Source organism: Morchella importuna (assembly GCF_003444635.1).
Source record: "Morchella importuna strain M04M26 chromosome Unknown Morimp01GS016, whole genome shotgun sequence".
In the NCBI taxonomy this organism is placed as follows: domain Eukaryota; kingdom Fungi; phylum Ascomycota; class Pezizomycetes; order Pezizales; family Morchellaceae; genus Morchella; species Morchella importuna.
This window is the reverse complement of record NW_025763413.1, coordinates 266,719-286,729: the sequence shown is the minus strand read 5'-3', so window position 1 is coordinate 286,729 and position 20,011 is coordinate 266,719. Positions and strand designations below refer to the sequence as shown.

The 20,011-nt window shown below is 48.7% G+C and overlaps 6 protein-coding genes across 6 annotated transcripts; 1 reads left to right on the top strand and 5 right to left on the bottom strand.

Annotated features, from left to right (window-relative positions):
• Positions 1–594: 594 nt before the first annotated feature.
• On the bottom strand, positions 595–2,415 carry LAJ45_05773 (uncharacterized protein; the record flags this gene model as incomplete). Its single annotated transcript, XM_046115342.1, has 1 exon — positions 595–2,415. The coding sequence occupies one exon, from the start codon at positions 2,413–2,415 to the stop codon at positions 595–597; it is 1,821 nt and encodes a 606-aa protein (XP_045971391.1).
• Positions 2,416–5,456: 3,041 nt separating this feature from the next.
• Positions 5,457–6,538, bottom strand: LAJ45_05772 (uncharacterized protein; the record flags this gene model as incomplete). The annotated part of the gene is made up of 2 exons (XM_046115341.1): positions 5,457–6,058; positions 6,139–6,538. The coding sequence occupies 2 exons, from the start codon at positions 6,536–6,538 to the stop codon at positions 5,457–5,459; spliced, it is 1,002 nt and encodes a 333-aa protein (XP_045971390.1).
• An 831-nt stretch (positions 6,539–7,369) lies between these two features.
• LAJ45_05771 (uncharacterized protein) lies at positions 7,370–8,162 on the bottom strand (the record flags this gene model as incomplete). Its single annotated transcript, XM_046115340.1, has 4 exons — positions 7,370–7,536; positions 7,713–7,723; positions 7,900–7,949; positions 8,034–8,162. The coding sequence occupies 4 exons, from the start codon at positions 8,160–8,162 to the stop codon at positions 7,370–7,372; spliced, it is 357 nt and encodes a 118-aa protein (XP_045971389.1).
• Positions 8,163–9,616: 1,454 nt separating this feature from the next.
• LAJ45_05770 (uncharacterized protein) lies at positions 9,617–10,772 on the top strand (the record flags this gene model as incomplete). The annotated part of the gene is made up of 2 exons (XM_046115339.1): positions 9,617–10,010; positions 10,081–10,772. 2 exons carry the CDS (start codon positions 9,617–9,619, stop codon positions 10,770–10,772), a joined length of 1,086 nt encoding a protein of 361 aa, XP_045971388.1.
• A 1,146-nt stretch (positions 10,773–11,918) lies between these two features.
• LAJ45_05769 (uncharacterized protein) lies at positions 11,919–13,235 on the bottom strand (the record flags this gene model as incomplete). Its single annotated transcript, XM_046115338.1, has 1 exon — positions 11,919–13,235. The coding sequence occupies one exon, from the start codon at positions 13,233–13,235 to the stop codon at positions 11,919–11,921; it is 1,317 nt and encodes a 438-aa protein (XP_045971387.1).
• Positions 13,236–15,961: 2,726 nt separating this feature from the next.
• On the bottom strand, positions 15,962–19,827 carry LAJ45_05768 (uncharacterized protein; the record flags this gene model as incomplete). The annotated part of the gene is made up of 4 exons (XM_046115337.1): positions 15,962–16,127; positions 16,203–18,974; positions 19,029–19,671; positions 19,776–19,827. The coding sequence occupies 4 exons, from the start codon at positions 19,825–19,827 to the stop codon at positions 15,962–15,964; spliced, it is 3,633 nt and encodes a 1,210-aa protein (XP_045971386.1).
• Positions 19,828–20,011: the final 184 nt, after the last annotated feature.

The window sequence follows — 20,011 nt, the reverse complement described above, 5'->3', positions numbered from 1 at the left end:
TGATGTTCTACCGAGCTCTAACTAGGGCAAACAGTAACGGCGAGATAAACGTGCCCTAGATTTACTCGATTCTTTATAAGCTTACCAAGGACTAATTTTCGGACTAGAGGGAATGTGGGGAATCAGGACATAGAGAGTCAATAGACATCAGTATAGATACATGAATTGATGCGTAAGTAGCCCGCTGTGGCAGACCTACTGCTAAGATAATATGGGGGATCTTGAGGGTTTAAGTGGTTTTGCATATATTGGTCTACTATTTGGTAAATTCTTCACAGGTGATCACTCGTCGTGTGAGATGGGTAAAATCGCAGCGCACTGCGCGTTGGCGATTTGGATATTCCTACAAAGTTATACCTTTAATAAAGGGGGTTTTAAAAGGCTCTTTCTCTGGGCGGACAGATTTTAAGAGCCTCGGTGGCCTTTGGGCGTGTCTTTTATCGACTCGGAATTCTTGGCACATTTCTATACGATCTGAAGCGCTTCAATCAAAGGAGTAGGTTAATTAAGACCAATGATGTACCATTCGAATCCTTAGACCATTAGTGAATTCAATACTCTAAGTCCAGTGACCTAGTTCCCTAGCTAACTGCTCTATTCAGAATACCGAACTTTTTTCCCACCATATTCAGTCAACATTCTATGGGAAACAACAACCCCCATCTTTCTAGCCACATGGACCGCATCATGCCCTACTCCTTCACACATATCACACCCGACATACTGTAGCCCCCCACCACTACCTTCCTTCTGCGACATCCTGATAAGGTTCAGTAGCCCGATGCCTGTAATCTTAGTATTACCTATATCCAATCTCTTCAGCATCTTGAACCCCGCCATTTCCTTGCTAACGCTATCACTAAACGTTGAGTTCCCCACCACCGACAATTCCTCCAATTTGCTGCCGCATGGAAGTAGCCAATCAACTGTCCCAAAGTCGAGGCGTGGGCACATGTCCAGGACCAGCTTACGCGGCGACACTGAATCGAGGAGAAGGAGCAAGGTGTTCTTTCTGATATTCGGGTTGTAGGATAAGTCTAGTTCCTGTAGTGCTGGAAGGGGTGACTTAAGAATATCATCGGGAACAATACTCAAGTTCGGAAGCCTTGCGAGGGTAAGATGCTTGATTGTACGGGGGAGGAGGGGAAGAACTGTGATTGCGACCTTGCGCAACCTCAGGACGGTGAGGTGGGGCGCAGCCGTCAAGTCGAGCTGGTCGGTTTGGCGAGGGCCGTACTCTGAAACTTCCAGTTCACGAAGCTCCGGGAGATGCGCCACTAGGGCTGGAAGCATCTGGTCGGAGGGTTGATATTCCTCTTTGACGATTCTGAGATATAGTCTTTTGAGGTTGCTCTTATTTTCAAAGGTCCAGCCACGGAAGCCCATGTGGTCGACATCGAAGCATTCAAAGCATTCGAGACTGCGGCATTGGGCCAGAATTTGCGATATGACCTGCGTACGCACAGCGCTTTTTATAATCAGCTTTCTTAGGTTCTCGGTGTGCTTCACGATGTCCACGACGGGGAGAGGCTGCTCGTATCCCAGGAGCTGGAGTTCTGTCAAGCCTGGGTTTAGAGTTGCAAGGTGGATTAACGGTTGAACGCCTCGGAATTCCAGCCGGTTGAACACCGCTTTCCTGACGTTGTTCTGCGTGCGCTGGGCAGCAAGCATAACTGTAGACCTGCTAAGCGGCTTCTTTGCAGAGGAGAAATCGAGCTCAACATAAGTTTTTGAGGAATTAATAAGAAAGTTGCGCCACGATTTCGACACGCCCTGAGCAAGGATCAAGCTCGGGAATGGGATATATTGGATGATCATGTCTAGCAGCTCCACCGGCAGCACGGTCATCATATCCACCATCTTTGCCTTTGGCGGTTCAACCCGGGCATGAACCTTCTCATACATCTTCTCCAGCAGCTCCTTCCCATTCTCATCAGAGGGCTCCAGCTTCTCCAAACCGTACTTATAGAGGTTCAATGCGTTTTGATGGCAGCCCTGGAGCTGGAGGATCTTGCCAGTGCGGAGGTAGCCATTGACATATGTCTTCTGCAGCTTTATCATCTGGCGGGCATCTGCGAGAGCCCCTTTGAGGGATACCTCATTTCCGACCTTTTCCTTTGCTGCCGCGCGATTGTCAAGGATGTGGAGCTGCATAGCAGTGGTGGTTCTGGGGATTTCGAGAGCCTGGGAAAAGAGCTTGATGGCCTTGGTGTAGTCTTTGTTACGGTAGGCTACTTGGCCTTCGCGCTGGAGCTGGACGGCCCGAGTATCGGCGGAGGACATTGTGGTCGTTATTGGTGAGAGGTGAGCTTCTGGAGATGGAGTGAGATATTTGTATCGCGGGCCCGGTGTCTTCTTTGTCCACGATGCCGTGTCGCGGATTTCTGTGTTGCGGTTGGGTTGCTGAGGCAACATGTCACGTGGGATACGTACAATACGAAGTTGAGCTTGGTGGGTTAGGGTTAGTTACGAGACAAGAGATCCGCGGGATGGGTCGCTGTTAGTTTACCCTAGAAGAACAAACGGTTGAGAGTTGAAGAGTCAAGTCAAAGTCGCATAAGCTGATCTTACTCTGGGTTAATCTATACATTCTAATATGTAAGAGAGGATATATTCGTTGGCTATGTAGCTATTGCTAAGCTAGTAGGTATAAAAAGGTAAAAATCAACTTTAGTGACAATTATATTGAGGGTTTGATTTGCGATTCCATTGAAGCCAGGTCTGCTATAATAGAGCTCGGGTAGGGCCCAATATCTGACTCCCGAGCTCTGTTGTAATGGGCTGACTATAGTAATGCTCGGCTAGAGACGGCCTGGTCGACTGGACTGATCTGAATCACGAGTTGCGGGCTCGTAAACTTTTGTGGGAGATGCGAGGGTGATGGATGAGTCACCATGTATCACTCGCAAATTGTCGCTCCTGCGTGCGGGCTGCGAAGGCGTCTGGTGAATGTTTATAGGAAGAAGGGGCAAAGAAAACTACCCCCTCATATACCGATCTCTATCTTTGTAACATGATTGCATCTAGAGATGGGAGAAAGGTTATTCGAGTGTCAATCATATAAAGTCACTCGCTCTGTAGCTACATGTAGCTTGGCACCCAGGCGGTCTCCCATCACTCGTTCTCCCCCACACCTCTTCCCCAAGACAACAACAAGAGATGAAAACATGCATGTACTCAAATACCTATAGCCGATGGGGGAGGCTTATCTTCAAGGTTGAGACGTGTCATCTTTCGTGACATACGTGACCGTCGGAGACATGCTTCCCTTGTGGGCTTGGGGTTTTTTTGTAGCGGTGGTTTTTGTTTTGATTCTTGCATTGAAGGTGGATTGGGGTGAATTGGAACAATGTAGTGGGACTATAAGCGTTGTGCCTTCTTCGTAGAAATACGGTAGATTTTATACGGAAAAGGTCTAGTAACAGTGACGTGATGCAAGATGACAAAGTTCGCTATGATCCATAGGGTGGCTGAACATTAACATCGAAGGGTTAGGGATTATGCTTCATCTCAGCACGCCGCCAAGGCCAAGTATCACTTCCAGCGGCGCAGCATTTACCATAGGTGGGTGGTCTAGTGGCTAGACTGCTCGCCAGGCTAGACACCGAGTGTTTACCCAGGGTAGAAGGTCCTGGGTTCAAACCAGGGGTGGGGTAGTAACGGACAACAAGACGTCGTTGCAATACCTTTAGTTGAACCTTTTAAAAGTTTTTTCTTTCTTTTTTTCCTTGTTTTTATAGTGAGATAAGTTAAGAGGCTATTTTGATTTTTGATTTCTCTAGAGGAGGAAATTGGGACTGGGAATCGATCCTTATTATTATCGGGTTTGCCCGGTGGTTTTGCGCTCTCAGCGTGACTCCCGAGGTCGAGTAGACAGCGAACTGTGTCGTCTTAAGCTTGCATCATGTGTTATTATAGATCGAGGACGTATACTGAAAACTGCGCCATTTTAGACCTTTTCCATTAAAAGTTACCGAGCATGGGCCTATCAGAAACCCGCATAGGAATCACCAGAACGCTTATGACCTCTGAAATAGATCCCTCCATTACCAGCGCCATCACAATCACACATATCTATTAATCGGGTCTAATGTTTCTTCGTACATGCAGCAGATGATCATGGGATCAGCCCGCAGCCATCTAATTTTGCTGCCGCCTACGAATATGGACTGTTCAATAATATGGACAGGCTCTTGACTTGGGCTAGCTCTTCACCCCCCGCACATTGTGCAGGAAAGAAGAGGAAACATCTTGGTACCAAGATCGTTCGTTCTACAGCGGCCCATCTTCAAGCAGGCGAATTGAAGAAATTAGCAGCCATTTTGACGGGACTATCTGTTCGGAGTACTATATAAACCTGACTTGGCCGGGGGTTCTCTGCCACACCGAACCCATCGAGTCCGGGAAATCACCATACAAAATGTTTGGGATAAATCAATCGATCGTGACCCTCTCAAAAGTGACACACCTACATGTATGCTTATGCCCCGTGAAGAGAACCATAGATAGGGGATAGATCCTAAACGTACCCTCCAACCCTCAATCGAAGGAAGCGGGGGAAGGACTTCATATCTCACTTTATATACGACTGAGATCTCGACTCACAGCGAGTAGGTCTCACACGGATATCGCGCTCTACACCGACGAAGTCCGCAATAGTACTGCCTCCCTATATATACCCGCGTGACCCAGCACAGGCTAAATCATCTGGCACGCGGACTGCTGAGCTGCGTCTTGGTCCATCACTCGCTGAGCCTGCGAACCCCAGGTGAACCCCCTGGTGGTCATCCGGCCTCTCGAACGGTATCGGACTCGAAAATAAGACCCATTTGAGCGCATAACGCTGTTTGTCACTTTTCATGTCCGATCCGGGGATATATAGCTGTCTGAACTCTCTTGCCTCTTCACCAACTAACTTTTTTCAACATCTCGGTTTATTTTCAACATATATCTAGAAAATGTTTTCACATGGTTTGAGATTTTAAACTAGGAGGTAAATTCCGCTGCGGGACCCTTTAGTACGTCAATCGCGGGAGAAGGTATCGAGTGATATACTATGAAGGAAACTCCATGGCTCTGCAGCATTCACCGCAAGGATTGTTTTGATTATCCCGGGGGAAGTTAAGAAGTGCGGCTTGGTACCTAAATTCCATATAGAAGCTTGGGACATAGCTAGCGTCAAGAAGGCACCATGGATTCATCGGCTCGCCACGAGAGAAGGACACCAGAATAATATTATCATCATTCATCTATATCATAACCATAATCATCCTCATCATCGTACATCAACTCCATATAAAGACAAACGATAAAAGATATACAATTATCCCCCGGACAAAGGAAAAGTCTACACAAAGGAAAACACAACTGACGTATAAGTCCTTACTGCGCATCCAAATAGGGCGCCTGTACCGAAAACCGCTCTGCAAACCTACCTCCCGCGGGCCGTGGCTGTTCTAGAAACTTCTCACTTTCTTCATCCTCCGGTCCTGCCTGTTCCAACGGCAGTTTCTCCCCAACCACCGCCTCACTACTAACCGCCGTATCAGCGCCGGAGCCCCCCCCTCTCTCAGCATCATCGTCCCCGGAACCGCCGTTTCATCACTCCCTCTACTCTCACCGCCATCAAAGGGCTTATGGTAGATCTCCCTTTTCGCCGGCGTGGTACTGCCACGCTTTCCCCAGCCGCGGTGCGCGCAGCACACCCAACAGCTAACCACAAACGCCGCCGCCGACGCGCCCACCGCCATCCACACAAAGACAAACATCTTGACGCCCAGGTCACCGCTAATGTTCAGATCCGGCCGCTCCTCAAACACGCGCCGAAACACACAAAACAGTGTCGTCGCGATCACTGCCGCGATCGTTGTGAATAGCGCCGCGGTCCCTGTAATTAGCGCCATTAGTAGGGGTAGGATGCGGTACGATTTATAGTTGAGCCAGCCGGCGGCGAAGGAGACGGCGGAGAAGGCGATCCCGACGAAGAAGCAGCCAAACATCCAGTGGCTGACGTCGTGGGCCATGGTTAGTGCGCTCTCGATTCTGGGAGGGACCGCAACTATCATTGGTCTTGTTAGCCTGCTAACTACGTCGTAACACAACAAAATATATTTGAGTAGAAGAGAGAGAGAGGCATACTCTCCGCCCCCGCCAGCAGCTGGCTCACCAGTATTTTGACAGGATCAAACGAATACAGCGCCCGCGGCGGCGCGCAGTACGTAACGCCTTTGTCCACATAGCCCTCACAGTAGTTCCACAGGCCGACCTGGTAAAAGTCGCGGAGACCCAGCGTTTGCACTATACTATTCACCAGCGCGGCCTTGGGATACGAGCGCGGGATGATGTGGGAGGCGTCGATGCGCAGAAAGTAGATATCACCCAGCACGCGGTTCGCGCGGATGCTCCCGAGAAGGACCAGCAGGAGGAAAATGATGGCTGTCAGAGTGAAGAACGATGAGAGGAATGTTGTAATGTGGCGGGAGCGGGCGGAGCGCGGGGCGGTGGCGGGCGAGGAGGTGGAGGGGAGCAGCATGGACATGCTGGGGCGCTGGGGGCACGGCGGGCCGGATTGTGGGGTGCAATATATAGATCCTTTCTAGAAGCGTGGGATGAAAAGGGGGCAGATATTGAGGTATCGTGGGGGTGGCCAGCTATAAGCTATAGATAGAAAATATGAGCTGATATCGGGGGGGTCACTATTAAGGTCGCAGCAGTATACGGACAAAGCTGAATAGAATGGAATGGGGAAACGACGGGCTCAGGACTGAGCGGGAGAAAGCTTGGGATTCAATTGGATCCATGGGCGGTAATATTGTGGGTGGTTAAGCTTTATCTATCGGCCGATCGATCATTGATGTCAAGTTTATTTTTTTATTTTATTTTTCAAGATCCCAGCACCAGCATCAACGTCAACGTCGAGATTATTCTAGCTCGGGTCTCTTCTAGCTAGTTATCATAGCTTAACGGCACCACCAAGGGTTTGCGGGCTAGTGAACAAGTGGAGGTGGGTGTCCCCACGTGTAGACTACTCCACAAGCACCAAGGAAAGGGTGGAGGGCTGTTTTGCGTCTCGATGGACGCCCGCGAATCAGTCCTGAAACAAAAAGGAGCTGTCATTGAGGGAGCGGACAAGCCAACAAATCGACCAGCTTCAGATGCCAGGGCCATCCCTTCTCATCACAGAACCCTGTTGACGTGCGGCCAGCACACAGCATTGTACAACAGCCGCACGCCAAATTTGGACGGTAGGATAGGGGAGGTAGGTATTCACAGCTAGCTATAAGGGAGGGGTGGGAAAAGGGTGATAGAGAAGTGAGTTGGCGGAGAAAGCGAGTCGAGAAAGCGAGTCGAGAAAGCGGCTTCTTTGTGTTTATATACAATTGGCCCCCCTCTTCTTCTCTTCCCCTCTCTTTCCTTCTTGATCCCACGCCGCCCATGCATGTATGTGCCCCCATCTCTTCGAGTTTTTTTTTTCCCGTCCATGCCTGATTTTGCCCACCGATCTACTACTACGGCTACGTGAAACATTAGGAAAGTCTAAGTTTCATCTCATCGTCCCATCTCAGCGCAGCCCTCTCAAACCACGTTTCAAATACAATGCAATGTAGGGCCGGAAACTCCCAAAAAGAGAATTGGGGGTCGGGCGGGCGGAGAAAAAAAAGAAGGAAAAAAGTATATAGATATAAATATAGGGAATAAAAATAAATACGTACATATACAGCTGCTGGTTCGTCAAGATATCGTATTGGTTGGTGCAGTGTGGCCACTACTTAGACACTGTGGTTTGGCGTGTTAGTCGGGAACCCGATTGATCGGGAAAAGCAAGCAGAAGGAGAAGAGGGACGGGATGGAGGAGGAGAATTGTTGGTCGCGAGGGCAGATATGCAAGGTAGGACTTACGGAGGAAGCAAGTACTCGGCGTATGAGCTCGAAAAGAGCGCTACGGCTGCCTGTATATATATAAAACACCACATTAGAACCAGCAACTTCCCCTTCGCCGAGTAGAAGATAGATGATTATGGTGAGATTCATACCGCAAAGACAGCGACGCTCCTCACGACACTTGAATTCTCGGGTGCCTTGAGCTCACTGTAGAGCCACGGGACGAAGCTAGGGGAAGCAGATTTGGCGGGAGGGCCGACGAGACGGGACTTTGGGGCCATGGTTATCGGAATTTTTTTCTCTTGTTTTGTTTCGAAGGGTGTGTTGTTTCGAGGGGCGTTTGATAGTGGGGTGGCTTGTTTGTCGAGAATTGCGATAAAGGTTTTGCGGGATGTTGACGTCGTCAGGTGCCAAGAAGGATCACGTGGAAGTGAACCGATGTAGCGCCGAGGGTTAACAGATTCAGGACCAGGTTGGGGGTTCGAACTAGACAGATTCGGAACCACAGTAAGGTCAACTAGTAGTGCCTGTAAACTCCGTCGACTCCGACGGAGTTTACAGGCACTAATAATTCGGGTTTTCAAAAGTCCAAGTCTTTCTTCCTGATCTGATAGATACATCCTTGAAGATAGCTCCTCTAAGCGGAAGAACTCCATTAAGGCCAATCACAACCGTTCAAGCGCGCCCCCAAAACTTCATGTAGAGTACTGAGCAGATGCAAGTGCAACGGCGAAGTATCCGCAATTCTTTTCACCACGCAGCTCGTAAACTCGGTGGAGGATGTGAGGGTGGGATTGTTTTTTTGGGGGTAACCATCATGGGCCAGACCTGCAAGAGTATCGCGATATTGGAGCTCTAATCATTTTTTTCTCGCTCAAGCCTCGGTCTACTTCGGTCGTGGGATACGGCACCATCCATATAAAATGGCCCGGATTGATACTATGCACTCGGGACTTAACTCCGCGTGGGATCATGGCCTGCTGATAAAAAGAAAAATTATTTGTTCAGGGCATTTTGGCAGGTAACAATTATAGATGGTATATAGTAAAGAAAATGGGAGCCTTCACTGTTCCCTCCCGATAGCATATCAGTTTATAAGCAGAGTACATGCACTCTATGCTTCTTTCCGCTTGATCCATACGAGAAAGACAAGCGCCCCTTCGCTAATCTTTCATGGTGTCGAAGTGCATGTCTCACGCAGAAAGCCATCCACCACTCGGGCTGCTGCCATTGACCTATCACCCGTCGATGCCGAAGATGTGCCGTCATAGCTCCACCACACTCACGCAGGGGCATCTCCACCACCAGTAGGCCTATTTTCGGATAGTTCCGTGAGGACCGTTACTCGATCTCCATGATGCATGCGGATTGTAGTATTTACCCCATTTAATCTATTTTTCGCCTTCGTTGATTCTAGAACATTTGCCGATTCCGTGCTAAATTTTTTGACGCCTCTGGTGATTGACCCTCCTGGGATCCCTCTCAACGTCATGCAAGTAAAGCACAAGAAAAAAAACTGGAAAGAATGCCGTCCGGCGATTACGGAGAAAGCGGAGGGAGTTAAGACTTTGCCTGGGGTTTGAAGGGTTTAAATACCTGCGAATATCTCTCGCCATTCGTTTTTTGTCTTTCCAGAAGCATTTTCATATCAACATTCCAAGCAACATTACAATTCAACAAAAAACCCACTTTTTTATACCCTATACCTCCTTGTTAATCGATTTATCAAACAACAATGTCAGCTCAAGACTACAAGTTCAAAGGTTGGGTTGGTCTTGACAAAGACTGTGTCGAGAAGGGAACTCTCGTAGAGCAGGAATTCACCCCCAAGCCCTTCGGAGACTCTGATGTCGATATCAAAATCACCCACTGTGGTGTTTGCGGATCCGATGTACATACCCTCAACAGCGGTTGGGGGCCTGCTCCATACCCCATCTGTGTCGGCCACGAAATCGTCGGTCACGCCGTCCGAGTAGGAAAGGACGTCAAAGAGATCAAGGTCGGTGACAGAGTTGGTGTTGGTGCCCAGTCATGTTCATGCATGAAGCCCGACTGCTCACAATGCCCCAACAAAAACGAACAATACTGTGATAAGAGCGTTGGTACTTACGGAAATTTTTACCCTGATGGTAAGTTACATATTTCCAATTGGATCCTTCAGGTTAGACACAAAAGTGTACTAATACAGTTGCTTTTTAGGATCAAAATCCATGGGTGGATACGGAGACTACGCCCGTGTTCATGAGTACTTCGTCTTCAAGATCCCCGATTCTATCCCTAGTGAGATTGCTGCGCCCATGTTCTGCGCTGGTGTCACTATGTATAGCCCTCTGAAGCGTAACGGTGCCGGTCCCGGTAAGACTGTTGGTATCATCGGTATTGGCGGTCTTGGACACTACGGTCTTCTCTGGGCCAAGGCTCTCGGCGCCGACAAAGTAGTCGCCATCTCGAGATATTCCAACAAATCCGATGACGCCAAAAAGCTTGGTGCCACTTCAACCATTGCCACCGCTGAGGACCCTGAGTGGGCTCAAAAGAACGCCAACTCCATTGACCTCATCGTCAGCACCATCTACGCACCTAACTTGCCTATTGCCGACTACCTGACTCTTCTTAAGCACCACGGTACTTACATTCAAGTCGGCGCCCCCGAGGACAAGGTTCCCGCATTCAGCATGTTCCCGATGATCATGAAGGGCGTTAAGATTGGTGGATCTTTGATCGGTTCTCCCGCCGAGATCAAGGAGATGCTGCAGTTGGCGGCCGATAAAGATATCAAGGGATGGGTCAACGAGTGGCCCTTGTCGAAGGTTAATGAGGCGTTGGCGGCTTTCCAGAGGGGAGAGCCCAGGTACAGAATTGTTTTGGTCAATGAGAAGCATGTGAATTAGGGTGTTATTTTGATGGAGAATATTGATTTTGCATAGTATTTATTAGATGGGAACGAGCGCATTGAATAAATTGGAAGTTAGCTACTCTGGACTTTGAGGTATAAAATACATATATAGTGAGAATACCATCAAGACAAAGACTCGGGCCTCAAGACAGTTTGATAGGGATTGCAGAAACTCAGTGGCCATATATAGCTCTGATCAGTTTAGATATATGGCTACAATTGTACAAGTATGCTGTGGCACGATCAGGCCTTGATACCTTTCTACTCTAAAGCCTCAGCCCCTCAATTCAGGCCACAACACAAATCACCCCCATATCTCAAAGAGTCCTTGAGGAGCTTAGTTCGAAACCCCATGGGGACAAATTGCTTAAACTTATTAGGTTTGGGAGCTTAGGTTTTTTTCTTTAATGATCTAAGCTAGAAAGGGATAGTTCATGTCATATCACTCGGTCGATACTCGAATTGTAAAGTATATAGAGTATAATCGTAACAAATTGGCATGATCTGAGATCCCTGACTTCATTTTTGCGACAATTCTGGAATATTCTTCCAATCCCTGTTTTCGCGATCGGGCATCAACCAGGATTTAAAAGCTGCGTTAGACCTTGGGTTCGCCGTTCTGATCCTTGTGTAGTTAGTGCCAAGAACCTCACAAATCCCCATACTGCACTCTGTAGGCTTTACTCCGTTCAGCCTTACCAAGAACATGTTTTTTATCCAGGATTCATATCAGGTATTTAGGAACAAAATTATAAAGTGCTTTTCTTTTGATGGAAGATGTAAGATTGATTTATGCCTATGTACAGCGGTGGGTAATAAGTGATCAGACAGAACGCCACCAAAATACGCGTTTGCAGGCAAAATTGTGGCTAGGTCGTCCGATGACTTAATACCCACCGCTGTACATCTCAGGATTCGGGGATGACGTTAAGTATAATTTTAAAGTTTACTCAAAGAGTTTAGTTACCTAGTCCTTAAAGGCTTACTAAAAAAAACTCAATCAATTGATAACAGTGTATACGTATACATAAAGTTTATAACTGGAAGACATGCTAGAGCTTTCGGGGAGAGGATAACAGGTTAGACACTACATGTAAATAATATATGCTTGGTAGCCGTTCAGTTTGAAGATTCCCACTGCTCACAACCTCAGCTCCACAAAATTCAATAGCGTTTCCTGCGCATCCTCTTCGTATTTGCCAATATCATCGGCCCTCTTAATTTCCCGCTGTGTATGGCTCTTGGAACAACGGAAGACTCCGTCAACGCCAACATAGATGTGGTCGGCCTGGTCCCACCAAATCCTTCTTCCATCCGGACCGACTTTCATCATATCGTTAAACGTTTCAAATAGGTCGTATCTATTAAAACTCGGCAACAAATTCAAGTTGGTTCTATGTGTCACCATCACCATCTTTGCGCCAGCCATCGCTAAAGCTTTCACTGCTTCAGTGGGTCCACCAACCCATTGCACAGCGGGAGTGGTAGTGGTTTTGAAAGAAACACCGAACTCCCCTTCGTCATTGACGTATTTCAATATCTTCTCTAAACCAAGGCCTTTCAAGCCAGAGTTTGGCATGGTTCCGGGCCTAAGTCTCGAAAGGAGGTCTCCGTACCGGTTGCTGATGATCACCGATTTGGGAGCTTTTCCAATACTGCAGTAGTTTTCGACTGCATTGATAATCATAGTCACTCCGACGAGCCAAGCACGCATTATCATAAATTGGGGATCCCATGGCCTCCCGTCGGGACCATACTTGTCCACCGCGGCAAAAGTGTTATATGCCGAATGAGGCTCGAAATAAATTCCCATGCCGAGGGCAGCCGAGTCCACCTGCGGCGGGCCATTGCATAGCTCCAAGTGGGCCATGACATGCTTGCCATCGTGGAGAGAGAGCTCGTAAAATTTTGTGAGCACATTATCGCTCCAAATCGATCGGGGTTCGTCTCTAGCTTCATGTTTGACTTGGAAGTTGGCCACTACGTGCGGGAACTTGAGGAAGAAATCTCTTCCCAAGAGGATGACCGGGACGCAAAATCTATGGTCTGGGCTGGACGCATTAGGATCGAACAATACCGCATCGTCCAGATACAAGAGCATACCAGGCGAAGGGAGGTGGAAAGGGAGCCTGAAATTCAATTCAATGTTCGCTGAGTAACCGCTATCCTGGACAAGATGTGCATTCTCTCCACGGGCGCGCCACCAGTATCTCCGGTGGCAGAGTTCCACATGATTGAGATTTTTGTGAATGAGGTCCTTAACGGAATACATAACGACCGTGGTTCTAAAGAATGGAAATAGAATGAACTTGGCAGCGAAGAAGAGTGGTGGGCTGCCAAGCTTTAGATAACCTCTGAAGCCTTGTTCTTTAAGCTCTACGGGATCCTCAGCGAAGGCGATCCTTTGTTTGAGGCTGGAGTTTCTGGAGGGTATAAGGTTTTCAACGACTGTATCCATTTTATGATGATGGAATGTGAATTTCTATAAGATTAGATGTGGAGATGCAAGTGGGATTTTATGGATATATCCACTTACTTTGAGGAAGGAAACAGATATGTGAAGATAGGGCTAGAAGAGAGACACACGGCCAATGATCGCAGAGATGGTATTCGGTTTGAATCCTTTTTTTTCTTTCTGTTGAAGGTTACATTTAGTGATTGAAGATAGATGAGGATATCGTCGATACTCACTTGAGAATAGAGATGCGAAAATAGCCCGGATGAACGAGCAAACAACAGGAGATGTGGGAAGTGAAAGCGGTAAACAACAAGATTCTTTCCCGTTTGTTTCAAGGAAATGTTTTTTCACAAAAAACTACTCTCCGTTAATGGAGGGCAAAGACCCGGAGGATATTTCTTCTACTCACTTGGCAGCCGATATCTAGAGGATCAAAAAAAAAAATTCCGCCAAAAAACAAGGGAAAGTTAAACTGTGTCGTTTCTTATTTCTGGGCACTTCAGATACGTGCTTCTCTATGACTGATGTAGAAGGGGAATGGTTTACAGTGCTTTTTGATGTATTCTGCGGGGCCAAACAGAACAAATGTGTTGTTTACAAAGCACAAAGTGAGGAGGGGGATGGGAAGGAGATGGGGGGGAAGGGACGAGGATGAGAGAAGGAGCGAGGAGAAGATGGCAAGGAGGGGAGTCCTTCATAAGAAGAAGTTCAAAAAGTAGGTGAGTTTTAAGAGCCGACTTTCTGAATCGCGGGCGAATTCTAGGAGGCGCCGGATCGAGGGGCTGTAGTCAGTTCACACGCTTTACCCTCGCGCAACCACGCCCCCGTCAAAAGACAATAAACAGCAGTATTTCCTAATAATATTACCCTCTGACTTCGGCGCTCTAACATGGAATTGAATTGACAATTCTTGTCCATATATTTTGCGCCTCTGAGTGGGAATTGAGGGGACAAAACAGTCCGAGTGAGACATGGTGACGCGAGTGATATGTGGTGAGTCATGCCATACAACCCCAGTCTTCCTGATTTCTTTGATGCACCCTAGAATTGGACGTGGCGAAAAGCGGTGTAGAAACAAGGACCATACTCTGCATGTTCCTTCGGCTTCTTTTGTTCACCTGGTCACTCCGTCTTTGTGCATACATCAACGAGCCGGCCTTAGCCACCAGCGTTCGAGTACACCGACTTAAGCAAGCCTATCTATTGACAGACAGAGTTTATAAGTGTACACACTCTATAATTTATTTTAGTCGTTGGTCTTGTCTCGATCTTTCATTAAACGACGGCACCTACCCGTGAACATCAGTAGTTCGGTAAGACCTCTCCTTGGCTAGGGAGACTCTAAGAACGGTGCCTTGGTTTTACCTGAGCTTCTCCTCTAGAGAAATCAAAAATCAAAACAGCCTCCTAATTAAAAAACTTTTTAAAAGTTTCGACAAAAGGTACTGCAACGACGTCTTGTTGTCCGTTACTACCCCCACCCCTGGTTTGACCTTGTATCCTGAGTAAACACTCGGTGTCTAGCCTGGCGAGCAGCCCAACCACTAGACCACTCGCCTATGGTGGATGCTGCGCTGGAAGCGATACTTGAGCTTGGTAGGGTGCTAAGATGAAGCAGGACCACTAACCCTTCCGTAACTTTATCACTGTAGCTACATAGTACGAACGAACAAAGACTCAACCACCGCTCCTCAACGACACTCCATGTATCCCTATATTAGTACTCCACGTGGGCAAAAGTCTACAGTACTTACTACGACTGGGTATAAGTGCCGGCACATGACCCACGCTTTCATGCCCACCCGTATCGGCCAGACATTAATTCACCATCCCAGCTCGAAATCATGGCCACCGTGCAGTGTACTGAAGGAAGATAAATGTCTCACCTGAGCATTAGTGACCGTGATATAAGTCTTATGAAGATTAGACCCTTTCCCTTAAGTCCCTCCCAACGGTGGGAAGAAGACAAGAGTGGCTATCAGGATGCGGCCATGCGGCCATGCGGCGAGACGTTGCACCCTTTATCCCCGCCCCAGTGAACCATTATTTCTCCAAGTCAACACGTTAAAGAATACAGGGTCATATAGGTTTCCTAAAGCTCTTCTCTTGGGACATTTGTGCCAGAGCCTTGCTAAGTGTGGACTCAGAGGGGGGTGCTTCGAGGCAGTAACTTGTTACGTATTAATCCATCTAAACAACACGAACTTGCTCCGGTTCATTGCTTCGGACAAACCGTACATGATTCATTTTTTATTCATCATCACATCCTGTCTACGTCTGCTTCCCCTTCCCCCCCCCCGCTTCCTCCCACCACCACCTCCTCCCACCAAGTCTCGCTCACCCGCCATGCCGCACTCCATCCATGATGTAGTGTAAAAAAGCAACCAATCAGCAACCATGTAACTAGATAACATAGCTCGTCTAGCCATCTGCAACAACAGCAACCCTCAAAACAAACCGAACTCGAACTCGGATTTCTCCAGCACAAGTTCACAGTAAACGTAAGCGTGGACATAAAACGTAAAAAGAGATTTTTTAAAAAAAAGTTTAAAAAAAAATTTCCGAAAACTAAAGGGGAAAAAAAAGAAAAGAAAAGAAAAGGTACGTAGTATCAGTATCCCCCCCCAATACAAGTAAAATCAAAAGCAAATTACTCTAACCCAACCAGCTAACTAACGACATGTGCCCCTCCATGTCCCCCGCCTCCAATAACCCCAGTTTTTGATTTAATTTCTCACACTGACCCCACTTCTCTGACTGAACATTCTTGCGGCAATGTTCATACTCGCTAGTTCCTGGAAGAGAAGCTTGGCGGCGTAGGGGAGGTGGATTTGGGAGATCTTTGTCTTGTTCTTGCAGGGTCTGCATTCGAAGAGATTCTTCTTGAGGTTTCTATATATATGTATAGTCTCATTAGTACATCACCCTATCGAAAAAGTAAAAAGAGAGAAAAGAGAGAAAACTTACGCAATCGGCGTCATCAATCCACACAGATCACAGATATGGACTCTAAACGCATCGCTAACCTCGAACAGTCTCTCCTTCAAAAACGCACTCGCACCGTGCGCAATCATACAATCTCTCTCCATCTCTCCGAAACGGAGACCACCATCTCTGGCCCTACCCTCCACAGGCTGCCTCGTCAGGATCTGCACCGGTCCTCTGGCTCTGGCGTGAATCTTATCGTCGACCATGTGTCTCAACCGCTGGTAGTAGGTCGGTCCCAAGAACACCTGGCACACCAACTTTCGGCCCGTGTAGCCGTTGTACATGACCTCGAAACCACGGCTCTGGTAGCCGTTCTGGCGCAGAAGTGTGGAGACAGACTCGACAGTGACGTCGGTGAACGGTGTAGCGTCGCCCTCAAAACCACGGAGAGAAGAGACCTTCGACAGCTGGCACTCGATCAGATGGGCAATTGTCATACGGGACGGAATGGCGTGGGGATTGATGATAAGATCTGGCACGATACCCTCGCAGGTGAAAGGCATGTCCTCTTGTCTGTAGGTGATACCGACGGTACCCTTCTGCCCGTGACGAGAGGCAAACTTGTCTCCGATCTGGGGGATCTTGGTGGTTCGCATGCGGACCTTGACGAACTTGAGACCCTCGGCGTTGGTGGTAAGCATGACCTGGTCAACGATACCGTTTTCGGTACTACGGAGGGGCGTGGAGACGTCACGCTTTGTGTGGAACTTTTGTCGCTGGCCCATCTCGTCGACGTCTGGCGCAATAGGTGCTGTCTTTCCAATAATGATATCCTCTCCGGACACACGTACTCCCGGAGCCACAAGACCGTCCTCGTCAAGCTTGTCATATGTTCCGTGCTTAAGCTTTAATGTGTTGGCGCGGGTCGGCTTCTCGAACTCTTCCACAACCTGCATACCAATACGCTTCTCCTGATCCATGTACGAACGGTAGAACAACGAACGGAAGAGCCCACGATCAATCGACGACTGGTTCATAATGACGGAATCTTCCTGGTTGTATCCAGAGTAACACAAGATAGCGACAATAGCATTCTGCCCAGCCGGCAGCTCTCGGAACTTCAGGTACTCCATAGAACGTGTAGTAGCAAGCGGCTTCTGCGGGTAGTACAGAATGTTCGCCATGGTATCCATACGCTCTGCAAAGTTGGTAAGGAACACACCCATAGCTTGCTTACCCATAGCAGACTGATATGTGTTACGTGGAGACTGGTTGTGATCGGGGAAGGGAATGATACTGGCACAGATACCCAAGATCATACTGGGATGAATCTCACAATGTGTCCATGTATGCGCTGTGTGGGGGTTGATCGGCGCCTTGACACGCTTTGCGCTGAACTCGTCTTTGGGCTCCTCGTAACCAAGCTGCATCTGCCTACTCATGTCTAGATCCTCAGGAGTCATGACGATCATGACTGTCTCTTCTTCCTCGGCATCCAGGTACTCGACGGTACCACCGAACAGCAGACCCTCCCATCCGAATCGGTCCTCCATCGGTAGCGCATGATCGTCTTCCAACTTCTCGATATGCTCCTTCTGAAGTACCAGCTGTCCTCTTCTCTCACTTCGCGGGTCGTTATCAATGACGAACAACGGCCTACACACACGTCCCGCATCCGTGAAAATCTTGAACTCCCTATCACGAATATCCCTGATAATGGAGACTTCATGATTGACAACACCCTGTCTTCTAACGTCCTGGACAACCTTATGCAGCATGAGTGGGTCACGATGCGTTCCGACCCAGACACCGTTGACGAATACCTTTGTCGCATTGGGGGATCTCTGTGGCTCATACTCCTCAAGCAATTCCATATCGTTTGATGACAAAAAGTCCACGAGCGGGTATCCGGGTGTTCCAATAGTGATATATGACATGAGTGACAAGTTCTTGACGAGACCACATGCCTGCCCCTCGGGCGTTTCGGCAGGGCACACAAGTCCCCAATGGGTGTTGTGAAGCTGGCGGGGCTTTGCGATCTTACCATCACGTCCGATAGGCGTGTTGGTTCGCCGCAAATGGGACAATGTGGACGCAAAAGTGTATCTGTTAAGCACCTGCGACACACCGGCCTTGGAACTGGCGGCCTTCTTCTGCTCACCCCAGTTACCGGTGGCGAGTGAATACTTGAGTCCGTTGGTAATAGTGTTGCTCTTGACTGCTAGCGTGAGATTGAAATCTTTGCCTGTCTCGACACACTTCTCCAAGTACTTGTAGACATCCTTCGTAAGCTTCTTCCACAGAGTCCTAAACAGACCGGCAAGTAGCGGCCCCGCAAGATCAAGTCTCTTCTTCCCGAAATGATCTCTGTCATCCACCTCTCTTCGCTCCAAGGCACACTGCAACATCCTGTGCACCATGTATCCCAAGAAGAACGCCTTCCTTGTTTCACTTCCCTCGCTCTGTGAGATATGAGGGAGAAGCTCCTTCTGCATAATATCTCTGGCGTAACGGATACGCTTCTCCTTGTTAATACCCTGGGAGCTACCACGCTTTCCGATAAAGTCAAGCGCGACTTCTCGGTCCTGGATGACGAAAGCCTCCTCGATACATGGCTTCATCATCTCGAGCATTTGCGTGTCATTTCTGTCGTAGCAGACATGGTTAAGGATATCCTCGTCGGACACCACCCCGAGGGCTCTGAACACAATGACAATGGGGATGTCACTCTTGATGTACGGGAGTGTACTCTTAATGGTTGCATTATAGCCACCTCGGGCTTCTCCCTTTGAGTATAGCTTGATCTGCATACTGGAGATCAACCGAGAACCCTTCTCCACCGCGGATCTAATCTCTGCCACATACGGCGTTGGTGATGGCAGCGCCTTCTTGAAAACCTGGACGATATTCGCCGCTGACCGCTCTTGCGCAATCAACACCTTTTCTGATCCGTTAATGACGAAGTATCCACCCTGATCGTAGGGGCACTCGTTTAACGAATACAGGTCCTCCTCTGCAAAGTCCTTCAAGATGCAGTAATGACTTTTCAGCATCACTGGCATCTTGCCAATAAAAACTTTTGTCGCCTCCATATCCTCATCCTCAACCTCCCACTCATACCTGACCCGCTCCTTCACCGCCGTGCCGCCCTCCTCCTCCTCCTCCTCATCACTCCCGACCTCCACCTCCCGCGCCACCATAACCTTCTTCTTGAGCTCGCAATACATGGGCGCGCTATACGTCAGATTACGCAGGCGCGCCTCCTGCGGCAACATGGGCTGCGTGCTGCCGTCACCCTCGGTCATGGTCGGCCGTGACAGGAAGCACGGCCCAAAGTTGATCTCGTAGCGGCGGAGCACGATGCCGTCGTCGCTCTGGGGCGTGTTTTGGTCGAGCGTCAGAACGCTGTCCTCTTCGATCATCTCGACCATGGTGGTGCCGACGAACTCGTCGAACGAGTCGAGCTGCTGCGAGACGAGCCCCTTCTGGTCGAAGAAGGCGGAGATGACTGTGGTGGGAGGGTCAATTTCATGGCTGCAGCAGTGGGGAAGAGGGAGGGAGTGGGTGAGGGGGGAGGGGGAGATGATGGAGAGATGGAGAGAGTGTGTGTACCTTGCCAGCAGTCTTCCGCAGCAATGTCGTCATTGTAATCCGCGTCAGCCATGATGATGAGGCCGCTGCTCTACGGGGGAGAGGAGAGGAGAGGGGTCCGGTGGTGAGTTTCGTGAGTTCGTTCCGTGGATTGAGGGGCGAAACTCGCGTGTCTAGTATCGAATTGAAGGTAGCAGGTATTCTGCTACAAGGGCGTTTGGAGGGGGGGAGGTATGGGCGGGGCAGGAGGAGCAAGA